Source organism: Myotis nattereri (assembly GCF_964212035.1).
Source record: "Myotis nattereri genome assembly, chromosome: 6".
Lineage (NCBI taxonomy): Eukaryota > Metazoa > Chordata > Mammalia > Chiroptera > Vespertilionidae > Myotis > Myotis nattereri.
Window position 1 is genome coordinate 22358282 of NC_138081.1, and position 23770 is coordinate 22382051.

Here is a 23770-nt window from a genome sequence, read left to right on the forward strand (position 1 = left end):
TATGCTCAAGCCATGCCCACAAGCTACATTCACAAGCCAATCAGGAGTGAGTATGCAAATTAACCCAACTAGATTCCTTCAGATAGAGAAGAATCTATTCCATAGGTATTTCCAGGGGGTTAAAACAGATAAAATGCTTAGAAGAACGCCTAGCAGGTTATAAACACTTGATAAATGTTAGCTATTCATCACCACCATTATTAATGTATCATTAATAATGTATAATTATCTTTACAATTGTAATCAGTTTACTGAATGAGCTAGACTCAGCAGGTGCATGAGAGGAAATTTAGTCTTTCTAATCAATTCTCATTCCAACTCATGCTGTCAAATCATTCTCAAATCCCAATCCTGGATGAAAGCCTAGGTAGATAACACAGCTTTTCTGACTACTTTCACCTGTGAAAAATTCCAGTCCAATCCAATGCATCCTAAATCCCTTTGAAAACCACTTTCTTCCCTCAGCTTGGATCTGACACAGGCTGTGAAATCTGTGATGAGAAAAAGTGTGGTTTTCTTTGCACCATTTCCCCACCTGGATTCTTCTTTCTCCCCTCACTTTGAAACCTCTGCTTCTCTAGGATTGAACTTCATGCCTGAAGTTGAGAGAGAGAAGAGCCATATGGGACAGAGAGGACTGCCTTGAGGAAGAACATTTATAATTCTAACTCAAAAGAGTCAGGTTTAGCAATGTGAAATAATCAGAGAACAATGTCTACCAAAGCTATTGTCCTTTATTTTTATGGTTTGCGAGCCACATGAATTATGTTATTTTTTTTCTAAAATCAATTGTGAAAAATAGACAGAACAGGTTTTATTGTAGATATTTTACAGATGAAGAAATAGGCTATGGGAGCATAAAAGACTTGTCCAAGATCGCAGAGACAGTAACTGGGAGAGCCAAGTACTGGTATACCTGAGCTTCTTCTACTGAAAGGCAGGAAAAAGTCTAAAAATCAATGCTTACTGACACATAGAGAAAGCAGAAATTCAGAACTGAATCACTTTAAAAGACCGCCACAATTTTTATTTATCAATCATGTATGTTCTCCTGATACCCACAATGCCTAGAATTAAAGACTATTCCATTAGCAGGATGTTAGGAAACAGCTGGTCTAAGGAGGAGCAAGGAGGATACACTGAAGGTGTTCCATTCCCCCAACAAAATTGGGAACTGAGTTTTGTTTTACTTGAGTACATTTCCACTTTGCTTCTTCTCAATTTCTTGTCATTTACTCAACAATACTAATTCTCATTTCAGCTCTACTAATAGAGTTGCTGCTAATCCCTTGGGAGGAGAAATGCATCATCTAACATGGAGAGACAACTGAGCACAGATCAAGGTGATAAACATCACTGGCAGTGGGGTGCTGCTACGTTGGTAGAAGCTTGTTTATTGATTTTTTGTAACCAGAGTTAATAAATAAGAAAAAGTATGAAGAAATGCACAGGATAAGAATCACCAATATTCAAGATATCTCTGAAAGAGGGCAGAGAAGGGAATTCAATTGGAATTGGGGAGGCACCCACAGGGGCTTCAACTGTCTTTGTAAATTTGTAATGTTTAAGTTCTAAAGATGGATGGTGGGCACACAGGCATTCACTATATTCTTTATTATATCATTATACAATAAAATTATTGAAATCAACTTTAATAATAATAATAATAATAGAAAGGTTATGTAAGACCCACTTGCTGGAACACTGATTATTTTTATAGGGCTCTTGTTCTTAAATTTTTGAATTTCACATTGTTTTAATTATTTTTATATAACAAGAACAACAAAAGGCTAAAAGCTAGAATGTTCTTTGAATAAAACTGGATTTGCCCAAATAGGCTGATAAAATGGGGCATGGAATTGAAATCACTTTCTTTCCATTTAGCTTGACTATGTCCTCCATTAGCAACTACCATTCTCCTGAATCTATATAGAGGACCTAAGGGGAGACAAATCAATTATCTGAAAATAATCTATAAGCATCATCAACTTCAGCAACCTTGAAGAGTAAATACGTAAATACACAAATATAATACAATGGTTCAGGTTTATTGATAGGCAGAGACGCAAGGAATGGGTGTTCTCAACACACAGGGTCAGGAAAAGCTTCACAAGGTACCTCTTCAGATGGGTTTCAAGAGCTGAGTGCTGTATACTGTACAGCACCTGTTTGGCTGCTCATCCTGTCTTTGCCTTTTCCCCTTCTCCACATTATGGACTCTGACCTGTGGCCCAAGAGTGGAAACATAACTGAGCTCTGGCCAATCATATTCCCCCATTCTTTTGGATCCAGTGATTAGTCCTGAAAGAGTCACAAAGGTTCAATAGGAATTATCAGTATTTTCCTAAGCCTGATATACAGACATTGGGAGTGAAAAATAATTCCTTTCCATTTGAGATTACTAAACAGGGATTAGTGAGGCAATATTCCCTTTCGGATAGAAAGGTCTTTCGGCAGCAGGAGGGAATGAGGCTAAGAGTCATGAGCAGAGGCAAGCAGAAATAACAATGGAAGGGAGCTGACAGCACTGGGTTCCTGTTTATCTCAAATCCCGGGTTCTTCTATGTCTTTCTTCAGTTCTGTTAGAGATTGCAATACCCTTCCCAGAAGCACAAGCCAAAGATTTACATGTTGCTTAAGGTTCTTAGAGTAGTGATTCACTACTCGCCCTGATTAATATTTTGAGTAAACAATCACACGAGAGGCAGGGCAGGGAAGTGGATTCTGAGAAGAGAGTGGAAGAAACACAGGCATGGAATCATGAGCACCATTAGAGAAGAAAGTAGCCTAGGTTCATGGTTACTGCTTCTGTTAAGAAATAAAGCCAATACTATAGGCAAAGGTCAGACTAAGACAGTGATGGGGAACCTGTGACATGCGTGTCAGAGGTGATACGTGAACTCATTTTTTTGGTTGATTTTTCTTTGTTAAATGGCATTTAAATATATAAAATAAATATCAAAAATTAAGTCTTTGTTTTACTATAGTTGCAAAGATCAAAAAATTTCTATATATGATACAACACCAGAGTTAAGTTAGGGTTTTTCAAAATGCTGACACGCCGAGCTCAAAAGGTTCCCCATCACTGGACTAAGAAGACCTATATATTCTTTCACCCTCAATACAAGTGCCTACCATGTGCATTTCATTTCCAAAGGTCAAAATACCTCAGCAAGTAGATATTTTGGTTAAATGAAACATTGTTGAGTAGTTTTTTTTTGCTACTGGTTGAAAATTTCAGCCTTATGCCAGGGCACTAACATTTTAATACTGACCTACTTGAGATAAAAAATTATTTTTAAAAAATATATATATTTGTATTGATTTCAAAGAGGAAGGGAGAGGGAGAGATAGAAACATCAATGACGAGAAAAAATCCTTGATTGGCTGCCTCCTGCAGGCCCCACACTGGGGATCGAGCCCACAACCCGGGCATGTGCCCTGACCAGGAATCAAACCACGACCTCCTGGTTCATAGGTCAATGCTCAACCATCAAGCCAGGCCGGCTGGGTGACAAAATATTCTTCATTATACTCAATGGTCAATCTTTTCTATTGTAACTTAAGACCTGAGGGCAGATGGGTTGAATAGAAGTTGTAGGAGGAAGAACAACCTTCTACAAATCATTTACCACTGTCTACTGGCCTACATGTCAACCATAGCCTCTCTCTACTGTGCACACCTAACTACACTCATCCAATGAATAAACATACTTCCTCTAGAAACGGAAAATGGTGAAAAAATTGCCTTTATGTAATTGAATCATGAAATATTGTCCCTAATGTTCATAGCGTATGAAAGTGTGTCCAGTCACTGTTACTTAGGAGGTAAAATATCTAAAGGATATATAGAAATATTAAAAACTCTTTTTCAGATTTATCAACTTGAAGTTTAAGCAATAAGCTTAGTATTGGTGTAATTTGAAGTTGAGCATGAAAAGAAGATGATGCTATGTCAGAATCATTAAATAACATTTATTATCTACCATCTGATCTATAGATAAATAGAAATGGTCTCAATGAAAGTGATATATGATATTTCTGGCTTCTTTCACATAAAATGAGGATAAGTACAAATGGAGACATGATGAAATAAAAAAAAGCACAAAACAGCACTTAAAGCTGATAATGCAGTTCAACATGATCATGCAAGCAAGCACACTTAGTAAGACAAAGGGAAATACAAATGCAATGTTCCTGTGTATGGAGTTTATATTTTATTTACGTCGTGGGAAATTATCATTTAAGTATTCATAACCTGGCAGAGGGTTATACTTTTTTGTGTGTTTAAACTATTCAGACATTTCATTGCTTTCTTTATTTCAGTTGATAGCCCACATAGGCTTCTGAATATCTGGCTAGACTGACCAAGTCTTAATATAGGGGCATGGCTGCTTCGTAGACATGAAGAAACAGACAGTTTTAAGTATGCATATGAATAGAATAGAGATACAACTTAAATGTCAGTCAGATACTAAAGCTTCTGAGACAGGTAATGTGGTGTAACAGAGAATGTGTACAATTTGGAATTAGATTATGTTTGGGGCATTTTTTTTTCTTATAGGTAAAAATGGAAATAACCCAGAGTAGAATTATTCACCCTCAACATTATTGAAAAGTTGGGCTGGATAATCCTTCATTGTGGGGGCTGTACTATACATCCTGGGATATATAGTAACCTCTCTGGTCTCCACCCTCTGGATGCCATTAGCACTCCTTCACTTGGGACAACTGAGAATGTCTTCAAACATTGCCAAATGTCCCCTGGGGGCAAAATTAATCACCTCACTGCAAACCCCAGACGTGGCGGATTGTTGTGCGAATCAAAAGAGATAATTGTTACTATCTTTATAAAGTGAAATTACCTTATGCATATTGTATCTCTTTATATAATAGTAGAACTAATTTCCCAATCTTTTAATTAGACTAATTATACTATACAATAAATGGCTTTGCTCTCTTGTGGGAAAATCCAGAAACAAAGCCAGGTCTGGCAGTTCTTCAAGGGCAGGATCATTCCTTAGTCACAATTTTATCTGCACTGCCTGACAGTTTCTGACACATGTCATCTCACCATGAATCTTCTGTGAGTGAAAAGGAAAGTCTTAAAAGGACTCTTACTGTGTGTATTCTTAAGAATGTCTTAATTCTAGTGAATCTCAATGAATTACTTGTATTTAGCATTCCCAACATCAGGGAAGTTTTCAGGGCAAGGAGGGCATAGCCAGTAGAACAGAACAATCTTAATCAATACTATTTTCATCATATTTCTATATCTCCTATTACATATTTTTCCAAATTTTCAGAAAATTAGCAGATTTCTATTGCTATGAGAGTATTCCATGTTACTGTCTGGGTCGCTGCAATAGAATTGCTAATTCGTTTCTCTCTTATCAATTCTTGCAAACCTCCATTTATTCTTCCAGAGTTTTAAAAATACAGAGTAAATCACATCAGTCCCTATTGCAAGTGGAGTGAAATTTCATTTTCTTAGAATGTCTGACAGGGCTCCTCAAGATCTGGCTCTGGTGCACTTGTCCAGCCTCTTCACTGGCTACTTGTTTGCTTGCACACTTTCAAACAAAAGCTCTCCTCAGTGCCAGGCATCTCCCAAGGTTCTGGCTCCATTTTATTGCCTTTCTCCCTTCTGTAACAATCTCTTCTACCTTATTTTTCAACTACTATCTATTTGAGATAATTTTCCATTTTATCTCTAACTGTAACTTATCTCCCAATCTCTAATCTCAGAAATTCCAAGCACCCGATGAATATCTGAATAGTTCCTCTCCATATATTGGTCACCCCAAACTTACAAAAGGCAGAGTTTAGGCAATCATCCTCTTCTTTCTTACATCTCCCAATCGGCTATTAGAACCTCCATTCCCCAAGATATCCTGACTATGGACAATGGAGTCACTGTTGCCTTCTTCGCATTAGTTCCCAACGGTCAGAAGTAGGCAAACCCCTTCTATTTCCTCTCTTTTGTATTTCTTTGATCTGTAACCATCCTCTTCATTCTGATTGCCATCAATCTCCTCCAGATCCTCAATGCATTTCCTCTAAATCCAAACAAATGGAACAGTGTCCTAACGAGTCTTTCCATTTGGTGTATGCTCCAACCCATTCTTCACCCTGCTTCCTGCTGTCCCAATAATCTTCTAAAATACAGCTTCCTACGGCCTCCTCCTCTATTCTAAATTCTTTGAAGGCCCCTCAAAAGATATTGAAGTAAATAGAAGTACTTTAGTCTGGCATTCAAGGCTTTCCAAAAATATGGTTCCACTCTCCTGTTCTTCTCAACCTATTTCTAATACTGCAGCCAATGATAATAATAATAATAATAAAAATTTTAAAAAATGCCCCACACCCCTGCATTCTTTATTCATGCCTCAATATAGAAAGTTATTTTCTCCTTTTGTCAAAATCCCTCCCAGGCTGTCCACTGTAAGTACTACTTATGTAATTGCAAGTGTTTATCTTATATTGCTTCATATCATAGTTGGGTACTTTGATTCTTTACTAAATCATTAGCTCTTTGAGGGTCAAAGATGAATCTCATATATAATCCCCCAGAAAGCCTATATATTGGAAAGGTCATGAACATTAAGAAAAAAAAGCATGGGCCTGAATTCAGAAAGACTTGGACACAAATTCTGGCTTTACCATTAGATGTATCATTTTGAACAAAATCCCTAAACTCAGTCAGGCTCAGTTTTGTCACATTTAGAATGATGACAATTAGGCTTACTTTCTAAGTTATAAAGATATGATATATAAAGCACCTAACACAATATCTGGCATATAAGAGGTACTCAGTAAATGGAAGCTACTTTCATGGTAGTAGCTATTATTACATTGTAATAAAGAATCAATTCATGTTGGTTAAGCTACACTAAAATTAGCATAATAAATCTTTGTTGCCCCCAGGAAGTTATAATCAAATTGGGAAAAGATGTCACCACAATATGCTAACATAATTAACCATTCTAAGCAAAAAGTAACATGAATGATAATATCACCAGTAAGTTCCAAGGTTGTCGGAGGAGTAAGACTTCACTTATTTCTGAACTTTTGCAACATGGAACAGGGACAGGAATACGCTTGGTCTGAACAGTAAAGGGTTGCTCTCCTTAAATTTTTCTCTTTCAAAAAGGTTAAACTCATTTTAAATAAGCAATTTATCATTTATTTAGGTCACTAATTACTTAGTTTTTAGATTAACTTTTTATTAAAAGGCATTCTACTATGGAGGGTGGGGAATACTGGCTTGACAGGGAATATATGTCTGGTCTTTAGGCTATATGAAAGCTCTTTTCTCCTGTCAAAACCCCACCATCCAGTCCACTCAGAGGACTGTTTATGTACTTGCAAGTGCTTATCTTATATTGTTTATAAAGGAGTCATTTTTATTTCAGGACCTCCATGATACCAGCCGCAAGTAATAAATTCTGGATATGTTTTCAACAGAAACCTTCTAGGAAACAGTGAGGTGATAAGCCCTGTTTTACAAGAGATTCAAAATCAGGTTCACAGGGTAAAACTAAATGGCCTTTCTCCTTATCATAAACAGACAGAATCGTCTTTCATGCTCACCCTCCTGCACCATTCTTTCCCCAGCATGCATGGTCCTGTTTGGAGGGGGAGAGCTAGGGAATTTACTAACTTTTCCAATTAGCAGGAACTAAGCAGACAGACCAGTGCAGAGTTTAAAGCTATGTAACTATTGACTATGCAAGAGCAGTTCAAGTTTGAGTGGAACAATTTTGAGAGAGATGGATAAATCAATTCTTGAGAATTTTAAATGGTGTTAAATCTACCTCCAAAGTGAATGTAAAAGTAAGAAAGGATAGTTTTAAAAAATTAATGGTGAGCCCAACTGGTGTGGCTCAGTGGTTGAGCATCAACCTTGAAATCAGAAGGTCATCATTCGATTCCTAGTCAGGGCACATGCCCGACTTGTGGGCTGCATCCCCAGTGGAGGGTGTGCAGGAGGCAGCTGATCAATTATTCTCTCTCATCATTGATGTTTCTAACTTTCTTTCCCCACCTCCCTTTCTCTCTGAAGTCAATAAACTATATTTTTTAAAAATAACGGTGAGACATTATTTTTTTATGTTGTGCATATGTGTATGATCAAGAATGATTTAAGAGATTCCAAATAGTTTCCTTCCCTTTTCTCCTTCTTCCTTTTCAAAAGGAGAAAGGGGAAAGAAAATACCTTAAGTCACCAAATATGGATTCATCTCAGAATCTTGGAATCACTAAGTATCTTAGTCCGAATAATGGCCCCAAGAAGTCCATGTGGTAATCATCAGAATCTGTGAATGTTGCCTTGGTGGCAAAGAGACTTTGCAGATGAGATGAAGGATATAAAGATGGGGAAAGTACCTGGGATTATCCAGGTGGGCTCTAAATATCACCATAAGTGTCCTCCTAAGAAGGAGGCTGAGGAAGCGTCAACTACAGAAGAGGAGAAGGCAATGTGACCGTGGAGGCAGAGACTAAAGTGACATAGTGGCCAGGCAAACAGCAAGAGGCAATGTGGGCAGCAAAACATCCCAGTCACTCAGTGAAGAAATGGAAGACAACCTGTAGCTATGAGGTTGTAGGGAGAAAGGGGTCAGAGAGGAGAAATGCTTAGAGTACCTCTCATGCCATATGACTCAGCACTTCTTGGTTGTGGCTTCTCCTCACAGAGAAGTGAGAGTAGGTCCAGGGAGAAGGGGAAGAGGTTCAAAGCTAGTTGGCTCCTGGACAATAGAGGGCCTTCCTCTGACCCGTAAGTTCCTGCTGTGGGAAGAAGCTCTCCCCAGGCCTATGAAGAGACTTCAACTGCACACCTGGTGGCTTCCCCAGCAATGGTTATTGGGATAGGCACCTGGATCTTTTTTAAACAAGGCTAAACAATTGTTCCTTATTTTTAAAAACTTTTCTGTTTCTGTAGCTATTTTTATATCTAAGGCAAATGGAGAGCCAGGTGGAGGCTCAGCAATGGAAACCTTGCCCCTGTTTTGGAAGCCATGTAAGTCAGCATGTCCTTCAAAGGAATTTCCCACCATGTACACCGTTACACTCATATTGTATTTGGAGAAAAGAAGAGGGAAGGAAGGAAGGAAGGAAGGAAGGAAGGAAGGAAGGAAGGAAGGGAGGGAGGGAGGGAGGGAGGGAGGGAGGGAGGGAGGGAGGGAGGGAGGGAGGGAGGGAGGAAAAGTGAAACAGGAGTATGGGGGCAAGAAAGTCCCAGAAAGAAAGAGAGATACCGTCAGTGCTTGTGCATGACTCTCTTTCATATGGAATTAATGGTGGCTTAATGGGGTATGAAAGGATGTTTTACTGGAAACAATGAGGAACAATTGTCTAGCTCACGTTTCATTTCACAGGTCATTATTGCATTAAGAAGTAAATCGACCAAGTCCGGTAAATAACAGTCTGCGTATAGCCGAGAGCTTCAAACCAACAATTTTAGCCATCACCCACTAATATCTCTGTCACTTTAACCCTTGCAGGGTAGTGCTAGGGGGCTAAACAATTACAGTCTTCACCCAGCTCTAGCAGGTGAGCATAATTCATTGCCCCTCTAGTTCCTTCTTCTGCAAAACCCAAGAGGCCATATTTTAGCACTGTTGTTTTGTTGATGAGCCAGCCTGAGCCCACTGCAGCTCTGGTGGCCTTGAACAACAACGCCCAGTTTAGACTGCAGGCAGCTTTAAACAGACTGCTTCCTCTGCAAAATTAATTGCTGCAAATGCTGTGCTCCCTCGTCAAAGCTTCTGCAAGCTCATACTCAGCTATTTGGGGAGGCCAACGAGGTGTCTGCGAGGCCAGGGGAAATGAGTTGCTTTCCTTTATTATAGGAGTTCACATTGGTGTCACTGAGCATCATCAGGCACTGGGCATCCAAGACTTCCTAATGCCTAAATGCTGTTACATGGAACTCAAGGGAGATTGGTTTATGAAGCAAATGCTGGCCATATTTAGAAGCACTAGCATAGCAGATAAATATATCAAAGGTAGTACACAGTACACAATCATATTTAAAATACAGTGTAGGTTTACAGTGATGAGTACATGAAATACAGAGTTTATTATTGTATTATTATTATTTATTAATTATTGTATTGTTTTCCATATGAACAACTGTAAACCTATGTTTGTCTCACCCTGTATATGTAGTAAAGTATATATTTCATTGCATATCAAAATAAGGTATTTTTCTGCTTCAACTTTAACAAAAATAAGACCAAAATCAGGTTAAGATTCATAATGTTACATAATCACATCACATAAACCAGGTCATACTGATAATTTTCCATCAAAACCTGATGTCCAGCCTACAGAGCAGACATGGAACCCTCCGCATTTCTACACTAACTCTGAAACAAGATAAATGGTCTAGCTTGCTTCCCGTGAGAGAAGAAATCTTTCAGTAATAGCATCAGTATTCCAAGTTAGTATTTCTTATTCCATATCCTCTCACCTTCTGCAACTAAAACTTAGGCCTTACAAAGGAGTGTGGTAGGATGATTAACCTCCCAAAGATGCCCATACCCTAATCCTGAACATGTGAATATGGCAAAGGGCTTTGCAGATGTGATCAAGGTTATAGGTCTTAAAGTGGGGAGATTATCAGAGTGGGCCCAATCTAGTACTATAAACCTTTAAAAAGCAGATGCAGTGGAAGAGAAGGCAGGAGAGGTTCTTTAACACAATCTAGGTTGCTGGCTTTGAAGATGAAGGGGGCCATAAGTCCTAGAAGCTGAGCATGACCCCCAGCCTACAACAAGCAAGGGAATGGGGACCTTAGTCCTACAGTCACATGGAACTCAATTCAGAAAAAAATAAAATAAAAAAGTGAGATTGGATGCGAATTCATCCTGAAGACTTCAGAAAGGAATGCAGTCCTGTCAACATCCTAAATATGGCCTGGGGGCACACAAAGCATTGAAACCACCCTAGTATACTAAACTTCTAACCTGCAGAACTGTGAGATAATACATGGATGTTGTTTAAGCTACTAAATTTGTTATGGCAGCAAAACTAATACAAGAACCAGCTCAGATATGATGCTCAAATGTTCAAGTCATTATCCCAGCCAGACCCATGAGAAGTGGGGGCAACAAACTAGTGGTCAGTAGTATTTCACTCATCGCTTATCCCGAGCCAGGTATGGAGCTAAGTATTTTATATGCATTATGTCTTTTATAGCTCTAGGGCAGTGATGGCGAACCCTTTGAGTTCGGCATGTCAGCATTTTGAAAAACCCTAACTTAACTCTGGTGCCGTGTCACATATAGAAATTTTTTGCTATTTGCAACCATAGTAAAACAAAGACTTACAGTTTTGATATTTATTTTATATATTTAAGTGCCATTTAACAAAGAAAAATCAACCAAAAAAATGAGTTTGCATGTCACCTCTGACAAACGTGTCATAGGTTTGCCATCACTGCTCTAGGGTCTGCTCCTTTGCCTCTAAACTTTAGAGTCTAAAGTGTTTAAGCAGAAAGAGAGAACACAGCCTAGGTGAAGAGATAGGCTGGTTTCCACAGGGGCTCTGCTCAAGGGAAGGTGCATCTTGCCAACCTCACCCAAAAGGGAAGAGGTTATTACCCTCAGCCGCATTTAAAAATTCAACTTTGACTCCCTTTCTCCATGGCAATTACTCTCAGGAACTTCTATTCAATTTTTATTAATATTTCTCCTGAGAGGGACCTAAGCAAATTGGAACTGGGTCCTACAGGGAGCCCCTAATTCTGTAGTTGAAAGATTGGCTTCCAGATGTAGGAAAATTTATTTTCCTCTGTCTCTCTTTTCTTGACATGCTTTACATAATAACCAACTCATTTTTCAGGATTCCCACTTGTTACATAAATGAGTTTTACTGTCATTATTCTTATTAAAATAATAACACATACAGATGATTTTCTAAAATGGTAACTTCCCAGTTGATCCCTCTGAGCAGTGGTATTAAAGATCAGGATGGCGACAGGTACAAGGCAGAGCCTTTTCTTTTTTACTGTGTGTTTTACTGTTTCATTTATTCACTCAACCAAAATCTTGAAGGTAATTTCTGAGTCACAAGTATAGGCCATTAGATGGTTGCCTGATGCCAAGAGGCTCCATCAAGTGACCTTCGAGAACAGTTTTTGAGAACAATTTCCCCACATTTTATTGAGATCTGTTCGCATTTGTTGTATGAGAAACAGTAACAGCAGTATTACACAAGCAGGGAAATTTTTGAACACCTGTAACTAAAAGAAATTATTTTACTTTTTGCAATGGCAATATACTGGCCCTCTCTTTTCCCCTTTTCATTTTCTTTCTTTCTCTTTAAAAAATCCCCACCTTATTATTTTTAGGAATTCATGTGTTTTCATTTTTCAAATTTTAATAATAAAGAATCTTTCATTTCATTCTGTTGGCACAGTAGTATTGAAAGATTTAGTAGATAAAAGTTCAAATTTCAACTCATTTTATACCTAAGACAGATAGATGTTGTTTGTCTGTTTGATTATTTTACATTTGTGTGTGTGCATTTTAATGGAAGGGAATACTTAAGCAGCCCCATCAATAAATAAAAAGCTTGTGCCTTACCAATAGGTGCCAAACAAATTCATGAAACCTTCTCATTTCAATTTCATGGTTTTGAAAGATTGATCTAGTTTTCAGCTTATCTCCATATATTTGCATAATCACTAGATATAAAAACTAATGCAATTTTTTGACAATTTGAATGCAATAATTAAAAATATCCTATAAATAGATGGTATAAGAATGAAGCAAAATATTTTTAAAGGTCAGAAATAAATCTAAATGTCTTTGAGAACGTAGTTTATTTTCCCATGTTTTAAATCATGGGAAAATAGAAATTCTTCAATTAATGATGTTGAAGCATTTGACTAGTCACTTAAGGAAAAAAAATATATCTTTTTTCTTCACAGAAATAAATTCTACATGGGTTAAAGAGAAAAAAAAATGAATCATTAGAATTACCAGAAAATATTAATGAAGTTAAATGATCTTAGAGTTGTGAAGATCTTTCTTAGAATACATAAAAATCTAGAAAATATATGAAAAGATTTGAAAAATTTGACTATAAGAATTAAACATGTCTGCAAAGAATATTAAAATCTAAACTAAACTAAAAAACTAGGAAAAATCTTGCAACTCATATGAAAAAGGACTAATTTATACATTTTGGAAAAATCATGGACAAACTAAAGAATATAAAAAATAAGCCAGTCTAAAAAACAATTTGTCATATATTGACTATCAAATGAAATTTGGAATTTTTATGCTTGAAAGAGAAATATTGAATCATTATAAGATTGTTGTTTTATTATCCTTAAATATGGAAAAGGTTGTAATGTGGAAACAATTAGACTTAAAATGTGTCATATTAGAAGAAAAACAAGCTCACTTTGTGGATATCATAGAAGGAAGATCATAAAAAGTAAAATTATTCTAAATATACTAGGAAGCCTTTTAAGAGAGTAGATGTCCACTTCCTGGGAAAAGTAAAGGTAGAGGTCATCCATACATTGAAAGGGAAGTGGAACATATTAGCCTTCAGGGAACCATCCAAATTAAAAATACCGTAAGATTTTTTTTTCAGCTGGCATATATTCCTACCAACTAATATGAATATTTCCCAAAATTCATTCTGAAAATTACACTAATTCCAAGGACCACTAATGTGTAATGTGAACAAGTATTCTTTAGTTAAAAAGTTTAAGAAATACTGCATAACACAAATTTAAATATTATTTTAAAAATTTAATTGCAGGACTTATCAGAACCTTTAATATTTTAATGCACCTGCCGAATCTCCAAAATGGCAACAGAGTTTTCAAAAATGTATTTGGCCATGAACAATCTCCTGAGATTAATGAATATGAAACATTCTTTTCAAATGCTACAAAAAATGTTACATTAAGTAAATCTATAATATTTACTTTGTGAAACAGTTGATTGGCAAACTAAATTTGAATTTTTAAAATTTTCACTCACTTACTAGTATTCATTTATTCATTTAATCCCTCATTCAACAAATATTTACTAAACATGCCTTATGTTCCAGGGATTATACTAAAACTTTAAAGATTTTTGTCTTCAAGGAATGCACAGTCTGATGAGAAGTCAGGGCTTGTAGAATGATGTCAGTAGAGCATGAGATGGGTTATAATAGAATTGAGTGATGGTAAAACAAGGGCATAAAGAGGCAGAGACCCAACTCCCTGTGTGTGGGCGAGGCTTCTGTACTGTCACACAGAGGACAGCCCTGTGCCTGCTGCTTCTAAATACAACTCTTTCCCTTCCCTCTTTCTTATATGTCTTTTGAAGCTTTAACCAATGGTGTAGGCTAATGGAAAATTCTATTTCCTTCTTAAAGCCCTTGTCTATACCCCCAACTATGTGATCTCTCCAATGTACTTTGTGCCAATTTTATAACAACTACTTTTCTGTCGCGTAGCCTGGCCCTCCTGCCCCCCTGCGTGAGGGTGGGAAGGGTTTCTTACCTACCTTGATGCCCCTTTATGATACACCAACAGAAAGTGGTGCTTTGCTCTCACTGGGCACTCAATAAATATTTGTCTAAATAGGAAAACAGAAACAAAAAAAACTACATGAACTCACTGAGGGAAAAAGAAGCTACAGAAAAATTACTATAATAAAATTTTGGCCTGATGACCAAAGCTCATACTACCCTATGAGGTGTCATCACACAACCTCCAGTGGTGAACACTGGCAATGCTTTTCTTGGATGTGACAGGGACTAGTCTGTACATGAAAAATGGTCATATATATGGCCTTTTTGTGGATGTTATTACATTGCCTTTCAAAAATGTTACAATAATTGACAGTTATTTTTAACTAAAAATTCAATTTGCTACCGTGTAAAATGGAAATATGTAAGTTACCCAGTTAAATATATCTCAGTATAGCCCCCCACCATGACTCAGGCCACAAGATGATAATCATCTAGAAGTGGTTGCAAGCCCAGACTTTGGAGTCAGACAAATATAGATAATAAATCTTGGTTCTGCACATTCTAGCCGTGGGACCATGAAAAATGAGTTAACTATTCTAAATCCCTATTTCTTTAGATGCTGAAAAGGAATAACAATCCCTACATGTTAAGGTTGTTGAAAGGATAAATGGGAATGTTTATAAACCACTTACCACAATGCCTGGCACATGGAATCTGCTGGATACATGGTAACTGTTACTATTGCTAGTTGGGAGGGATAATTGCTGGAATAATTGCACATTTTGCTTTGTTCTGTGTAGACAGGACTTTCTGTTTGATAAAAGCTGATAGATCTATAGACGTGATATTGGAGGATGCACAGAAAGAAGGAAGAAATCCTAGAAGGAAGGGGCTGTGTATAATATGAGATAGCAATAAAAACACAGAGTCAGTCCTGACTCTCCCATTAATTAGTTGTATGACTTGGGCAAGTGACCTAATGTCTCTACATCAGTTTCCACAACTACAGGTGGAGGGACTATCTATTTAATAAGATAGATCCTGTTGATGGCATTAAATTACATGAGATAATTCATCTGAAGGTCTTAGCATAGAGTCAGAAACATGGTGACAGTTAACAGGTATTATTTGTTCATGGAAAACTCGAGGAGCAAGACAATCTCAAGGATAAAATGCCTAGACCGAATAAAGAGAAAAAGGAAATCATTCCCATGGATCATATGCCTTTCTGCAACACCCTTTAAAAATAGCACATGAAAAACCATTCCAGTGCACAGCATGGACTATTTTGAAATGCAATTAGAAATGGTTATACCGTTCACTGCCTGGAGACTAGGCAAGTCACGGGAAGGGAGAGTATAAGGTGAAGGAAAGGTGCTCTTTGGGTCTTGCAAAGTATCACTGAGAGCTTTATCCTCCTCTGCTTGGGATAAGAATCCCTGCAGCCACATATTCCAAAGATTCTAATATTTTCTAAGACGCCACTGTGCCTTTATATTTTAATACCCTGACATCTGGAATCCTAAAAGTCTAATGTTTAACCATAAATATCTGCTGAGATTAAAGAGCTATATACCAAGTTTCAATCTTTGGGGCCTATAATTGCTTGGGAAAAGAGAATGGTATTTCCCCCTCTAGCTAGAAGAAAAAGGCCTCGGCGAGCACAGATATTTGCAGACAAATTTCCTAACAACCGTTCCCTCTCTCCATTCTGTCCTCTCATTCCTCCCTCCCTCTCCCTTCTCCCCATTTTATAATACCATCTTGCTGTCATTCCCAGGACAAATGGGAGGAACGAGAAGCCTAGAAAGCTTAAAGAAAAGACACATTTCAAGTTCTAGCAACAAAAGTAGAGAAAATGCCGGCCACTGTCTGTGAAGCCGCCGAGCCTACGTCTGTCTCCACATTACTGAGCTTTCCCATTATTCAGCTGGAAACCTCTTCATCACTCTCCGAGCTGACAGTCAAATGCCAGCTTTATTTTCTTTTTTATCCACCTAATCTTTTATTTTTGATTTGAGGCCAGTCACTTTTAAGGTCTCCACTATGGTTTACAACTTTCTTTCTCAGGAGGCGACCAAGAAGTAACACAATTTGAAAAATGTTTCTTCCCCTCTCACAGTAAAGAATGAGAAACTCACCTGCCCCGCAGGTCAGACCCGGGCACTTTGCTGGGAAGGACGTCAAGGCAAGTGTGGGAAAAGCTTATCATGAATTCCAGTTTTTAATATAATGATTCAATGTAGAATTAAAAAAATAAACTTAGCATGGTACCCATTTTTATCCAGTGATGTGTATGAAAATGGCATTCTGAGGTCACTCAACTCCAATACTAGGAAAAATAATCTATGTTTAAGAAAAGGTTGGTGTTTTTTTCTGTGTGTGTGTGTTTGGTTAATGTTCTTTTCCCTTTTGGAAATATACCCAGTGTGTATATAAGCAAGTATGTTTATGTCTGTTGGTATTTGGCAGAGAAAGCTATTCTTGTTTTTTCATGAGAAATTGAAACTGCCCATTTTTTATATTAATTAAAAGTATTAATTGTCTTCTTAACATCCAGCCTATTACTGCAAAGGCAGCCTATAACTCTATAGTAGTGATTCTGAAACCTTCTCACAGTGGAATCACTTGGGGAGGGTGTGTGTGTGTGTGTGTGTGTGTGTGTGTGTGCGCGCGCGCAAACACAAAGGCTTGGGCCTCACAAACACCTATTGACTCAAAACCCCCTCAACATGGGCATGAATGTTTAATGCCCTAGGTGATAAGCCAGCTTTGGAGACACTTTCCTTAGGACATGAAATGCATCTCCTCAACTGGAGAAAGTTTGGCAGGAGAACAGAGGTTTTTGGTTTGGTTTTGTTTGTTTGTTTTAAAACTTCCAGTCCTTTGTGGACCAATACTTTTAAAAATACAGTATAACTTATCAGACAAATTAGACATACAAAATAAAAGCCTAAGATTTATTTTTTAGATTCAACAGATATAAAACTACTGTCAGGTTGTTGTGTTTCTAAGTGACCTAGTGACAGCTTTCTGTAATTATCTCCCTGTGAACCGGTGCAAGAGTTCATGAGCCAGCACAGGGCCACGCATGGGGTAATGCAACTCTTGGGCCACTGTCTGTGAAGCCGCCAAGCCTACGACTCCGCCAGCTTCCTTAACTTCAGCTTCCTCATGAACTGTCTGCTCCCACCCATTATCCATTCACTCCACAGCACCTTGTCTTTTCAAAGAGTGAATAAAATCCTATAATCACCTTTCTTAAAACCTTCCATCACCATCTTATTAAAGGGCTCTGGCCTAGCTCCTAGCTAGCTCCGATTGTTCTCATTCTCATTCACTACTTACCAGTGGCACCGATCTCCTCCCCACCCCCCACCCCCTTCCAACACATTGAGGCTATTCACATCAGTGTCCTGGTCCTTCTCCCTAGAAGGCCCCTCCCTCTGCTCAGAGCAGTGTGACTCCTCACTCCTCATTCAGGCTCATTGGAAATGTAACTCTATTTCAAATAGCAACTTCCTTACACACACACACACACACACACACACACACACACACACACACACACCTCAATCTACCTCTCTAACCCTATTTCACTTTTTTATAACTCTCATCACTACTGGAATACTTTTATTTATTTGTTCATAAGTTTATTCGAACCTAAGTTTGATGAAAGCAGGAACGTTGCCTTGTTCACAAGGACAGCTCCATCCTTACAAAGGTGCAGGTAGAGTGGTCAACATGAATTCGCTGAATAAATGAAAATGCCGGCTTCAGTGCTTAGCACACTAAACACGCTCAGTTCATCTCCCTCTACCATCCTCATCACGTCTGAGAAATTGTCAAATGCCATAGAAACTAAAGCCCTGATTTTTTTTCCAGTTCAGTGTGCCACATGTATGAACTGGTCTGAGAGGTGATGCTACCTATTTGTTGTCTGAGACTGACAGGAAATGAGTGAGAAGCAAAGTGGAAAGCTTTGATATCTATCTCGTCTTACATAAATGGGATATGAATTTCAAGACTTTGTTTTTCGAAATGATTTTGGATTTTCAGATGATCAGATGCCTCCATAATAAAACTAAATCCTTTCTGGAATAAAATGCAAATGGTTCTCAGAGGATCTGCTTGGGATTAGCTGCCTTGCGCTCTTTGTCACGCATGTTTCAAAGTTGGCTGCAAATGCTAACTTACAGATAAGTACAAACCAAAATTAGCAGCTCACTTTCCCCTGGCTACACACCCTGCATTGCACAGATAAAAAGCCCACTGGCACAGCATTCCTCAGAGCTGACCCACATGGGTAATTTTTGCTCCTGATGCTGGAGAATATGACAATATGAGGGACCTGTGGCTATCTGTCTGAGTGGGTAGTTTTGCAATGTGAACTTATATGTGCAAATAAAATCTGTGTGTGTTTTTTTTCAAGTTAAAACTAAACCTCAAAGGCAATGGATTTCAAGCTGCCAATAAAATTGAGAAAGGCAGTGCCATGTGGAATAAAAGTGAGCGCTGGTTCCCATGGCCCTCATTTTCATCTTTGTGGCACTGCTCTTGCTGTTTTATAGAAGATCATAGATGCTTGTCTTGAAAGAGGAAAATACAAAATAGATAGTCATGCTCTTGAGATTAACTTTGTACTTTTCTCATCCATCAGATTATGAACAGGAAAGCAGCATAGTAGAGAATGGTTTAAAAAATAAAAATGGACTTTAATTAGGGAAGGAGGGGTTCCTTCCTATTTGGGAGTTGAAGGAAAACATTACATTCTGTTCGCTCGCGGAAGGCACCACTTACTATGGGCTGTCTCCTTCCTTCCAAGAGGACACAGATTTTATTTTTAGTGAACAGCAGATTCTACTGTGGGAATCCACGCAGTTGGAACCTATAGCAACCTCATTTAAAATGTTATAAAGCTTTAAACATCAGGAGTTTAAGGTAGTCAGTCATATATACCTCCCTCTATACATTCAGCCACCCACACACATGCTCATGCTTGTCCACACATTGATAGTAAATGGTATGCAATAGTACAATGCATGCTGGGGTTTTACCATCATTGAATCGTGTGTCACATCCAACACAGAGACTAATGGAAATAAAACACACAGCACTGTAACCAGGAGCAAGAGCATGTTGGTGCCTAAACAGTGTAGTTACATCACAAGGTTAGCAACTACCTAAGATTTCATCAAAGAACATTATTATTCACACATGGAGGATTGGACAGATATTTAAGAGCTACACCCAAAAGGCTTTGGCACTCACCTTCACAGATAAAAGACCGCTGCTACAAAACGATGGCTCCCTTTTGAGAAGGGACTTTTCTGGCCATGGGAAAGAGCACAATTGGCCTGTGTTCAGCGAAAGCCAGAGGACTAGGGAGTTAGTGACCCCAACAGCACCCCTCAGCCAGAAATAAATAGAGATTTGAGGTATAACTACCTTAGCTTCGCCAGGACTCAGCTGGGATACTTTGGGTCATGTTCCCTTGGTCTCCTGAAGCTCCCCGCCAAACTTGAGCTCCAGCTGTCCAGAGTGGTAACCAGTTTGACAACACATCCCTGAATGACCTCAGTCCTTTCCCTGGCTCATTTCCCCCTTCCCTGCTTTCCTGAGTTCACCCCTATGTAAACCACTTGGAATCTAAGCCTTGTATCAGGGTCTGCTTCGGAGGCAACTGAAGACACTCTCTTCAGTCCTCATTCTTCTGTGAAATTTAATTTTCACTAAATACTCTGGAACATGTATCCCTTGATACTGATTTCACAGAAAGGGGCTCCTCACCAAAACCTACAAGTTTAGGAAAAACTCACAATTATTCATGTACTTATTTTAAAGTATAAAAGAATGTATTCTCAATTGCATAACACCTATAACAGGGGGATGACTTTTAAAACTAATAAGACAACTTACTACAGAAGCTATTTGAAGCTCTGGCCAGTTAGCTCAGTTGTCTGGAGCATCATCCCAAATGCCAAAGTTTGGGTTCGATCCCTGGTCAGGACACATACAAGAAGCAACCAATGAATACCTAAATAAGTGGAACAGCAAACCTCTCTCTCTCTCTCTCTCTCTCTCTCTCTCTCTCTCTCTCTCTCAAATCAATAAATTATTTTGTTAAGAAAGCTATTTGAATAGGACTGGTGGTAAATGGGAAACTAGCTTCCTATCTTTTTTCCCATTTACTATTCTACACATACTTTCTCAATATGGATGGTTTCCCTGAATTTCATTCTTCTGTGCAATATGTATTTGCTGGTTATATTCAACAGATATAACCAACATATCAAAATGAATATTTACTCAGCATGCTTCATGCACTCAGTAATGACTTTCTAAATCCTACACTATAATCCTCACAGCTTTTCACTCTGTTGCAAAGATAAGCCTTCAACCTATGAAAATTTTTGAGAAAACTATTAAACAGTGTTGAGGCATGAAACTGCATGGTAATTAATGACTTATGTAAAACTTTTCTAAAAGGCAAGTGCTATAAAGTGGTAGTAGTTCAAAAGGAAGAAAAGTGAAAACAAGTAAAGAGATACCTGGACACTTCTTGGTTCCAGGATTCTATATTATACATAAATCCTAAACCAATGACCTGAAGGCCTCAGTTTCTTCTGTATGTTCTTAAATGATATGGGGAAAACGGCATTAATAGTCTCCTTGGTTATCAATAATTCATTCACTTGATCAGTTCATCAACTGACATTTGTTGAGCATCTCCCCCAATATGTAATAGTAAACAGAACAAAATTCTTGCCCTCATGAAGTTTGTACTCTAAAATGGCAAACAGTAAATCCACAAGTAGGCAGGTATATTTATAATATAATTTCAAGTAATGGGACTCTGACAAAAACAAGTAGGGCTAGAGAATAATGGAGGAACATTTGTTTTCAATAGGGTGGTCAGAGATGGCTTCTCTGTGGGGTTATCATTTGAAAGGAAGGAGCCAGCTCTGCAAAGAAGTGAGAATAGGATTTTTCTGGCACAATAGCCACTGCAAAGGCCCTGAGGTAGGTGTAAGTTTACCATGTGAAAGAAAGAACAAGACAATGATAAGTAAAAAGGATGTCACAGAAAGTGAAGTGAGAGGGACGGACAGGAGCCAGATACTACACAGCTTGTAGTGTGGATTTCATTCTGAGGGGGATAGAAAAAACATTGGAAAGTTGAAAGATCACTCTGGCTATCATTGACAAAAAGCCCTTATAGGGTACAGGAGCATAAGAAAGAAGACCAGTTAGAAGGTTATTCCCCTTGTCAGTTGGGAGATGATGATGGTTAGAAGTAGGAGAATTTGGGTTCTGAAAAAAAGAAAAAAAAAGAAGAAATGATTGTTTCTGGATAGTACCAATTACTGAAGTAGAGTTAGCTAGGCAAGAAGCAGGACATGGATGGGCAGAGATGAAGAGTTCCATTTAGGGCAGGTTAAGTCTGAGATGTCAGTTATACTTTCCAATGGAGCTGGATATACCAGACTAAAGTCCAGGATTGAGTCTGGCTGGAGATGTAAATTGGAAGTCTTCAGCACTAAGTGGTATTTCAACCTTGGGCTTAATGATTAGGAAGAGAAAATAAAACGGATCTGAGGATGTAGTTCTGGAACATTCACACATTCAGAAACTTAAAAAGGGAAGAAAGACTAGAAGTCTGAAGCATCAACCACTGAAGCAGGAAAAAAAAAACACAGGGAAAATTTTTTAGATTTACCTGCAGCAGGTTCCACCTGAACTGAAAAGAAAACTTAGTCTCATTGTTTGTGGAAGTAAGAAGGGCAATGATCTCTCTAGGGGTCCAGCTATAAAACTGATAGGTAAGTGGGTTTTGCTTGTATAAGCAAGAAGAAGGAATTTTGATCACAGCTTGGCCTCCCTCCCCCAACACCCTCCCCCCCCCGCCCCCCGCCAACACACACACACACACACACACACACACACACCTCCCAGGGACAATTACAAAAATGGGGAAAAAGAAGGCAAACTGCATGCCATCTACTCTACCACCCTCTCCAGATTGAGAGCCCTTAAGTTCTGGTGATAGAGAAAGATACAGTCAGAAGCCAGAGTTGCTGGTTCTGTGGCTGACACTGCAAAGCTCTGAGCGCTGAGGACGATGCTTCAGGCCCGGGTGACCAAGCTAGTGAGAGTATTGTTCTCACCTGTGCACAGAGTTGGTGTTGGGAATCTGTACCTTTGACATAGGTACACCTTTGGCAACGTCATGGAGGCCACACAGTGATCACAACATCTCTTAGTGACTCAACATTCCTTTGCTACAGGTGAGTTGAGCAGCAGATTAGCACAGGCTCCAACTCCAGAATTCATTTCCTCTGCAGGAGATTTGGTTTCCTGACTAGAGTCGGCAAACTGCGGCTCGCGAGCTACATGCGGCTCTTTGGCCCCTTGAGTGTGGCTCTTCCTAAGCCTCAGGAGTACCCTAATTAAATTAATAACAATGTACCTACCTATATAGTTTAAGTTCAAAAAATTTGGCTCTCAAAAGAAATTTCAATCGTTGTACTGTTGATTTTTGGCTCTGTTGACTAATGAGTTTGCCGACCACTGTCAGTAGACAACACAGCCAAACCAGCTCCTTCATGCATGCGCCCCCTACTGGAGGCATCGAGTTCCTTTATAACCAACCTGTGTTGAAGAAGGATCCAGTCCATTCTGCCTCAGTTTTAGGAAACACAGAAACCGGTGGAGGTAGACCCAGGGCTCTCCCATCGAGATCCTTAAAGAGATATTTTTTTGGACTTTCACAAACGGATTCAGGGCAGACCAGTGTTCCTAAATCTTCCCTGTAAAGACAGACAGAAAGCAACTCTCATTTCATGAGCAACAAAAACGAAAATATATTGAAATTACTGATCTGATGAAAAAGGAATTTATTAGTAGTATTGTGGTACATAGATATTAAATAAAACTCTATAGAAAATATTACTTCTCAGTTATATGGTCAAGAAGAAAGGCATTATTATTATCCAAATACTCTGGATATATCATCTTTAAATAGATTGTAATTTTCTAAGCAGTAAGATACAATAAAATACTCCTAATTTTAATACCTACTGAAAATAATGTAAGCATTTTTTATGGAACTTTGGTACCTTGCAATATTATAAGATTATCATTATAAATTTCAATTATATTTATGCCGTATGCAAACAAGGTAAAAATAGATATTCTCATTTAACAAATATCTATTGAAAACCTACCACTTTTACAGGTTGGGGGGTATAATGGTGATAAATACAGGCATGGTTCCTAT

The 23770-nt window shown here is 38.4% G+C and overlaps 1 protein-coding gene across 1 annotated transcript in view; it reads right to left on the reverse strand.

The window, feature by feature from the left end:
• Positions 1 to 23770, reverse strand: part of PKHD1 (PKHD1 ciliary IPT domain containing fibrocystin/polyductin) — a gene marked incomplete at its 5' end in the record, with an annotated part of 392126 nt that overhangs the window by 81682 nt on the left and 286674 nt on the right. The window contains one exon of the mRNA XM_081094978.1: positions 23143 to 23300. Within this exon, the coding sequence (XP_080951104.1) occupies positions 23143 to 23300 (158 nt within the window). The remainder of the gene's footprint in view (positions 1 to 23142; positions 23301 to 23770) is intronic.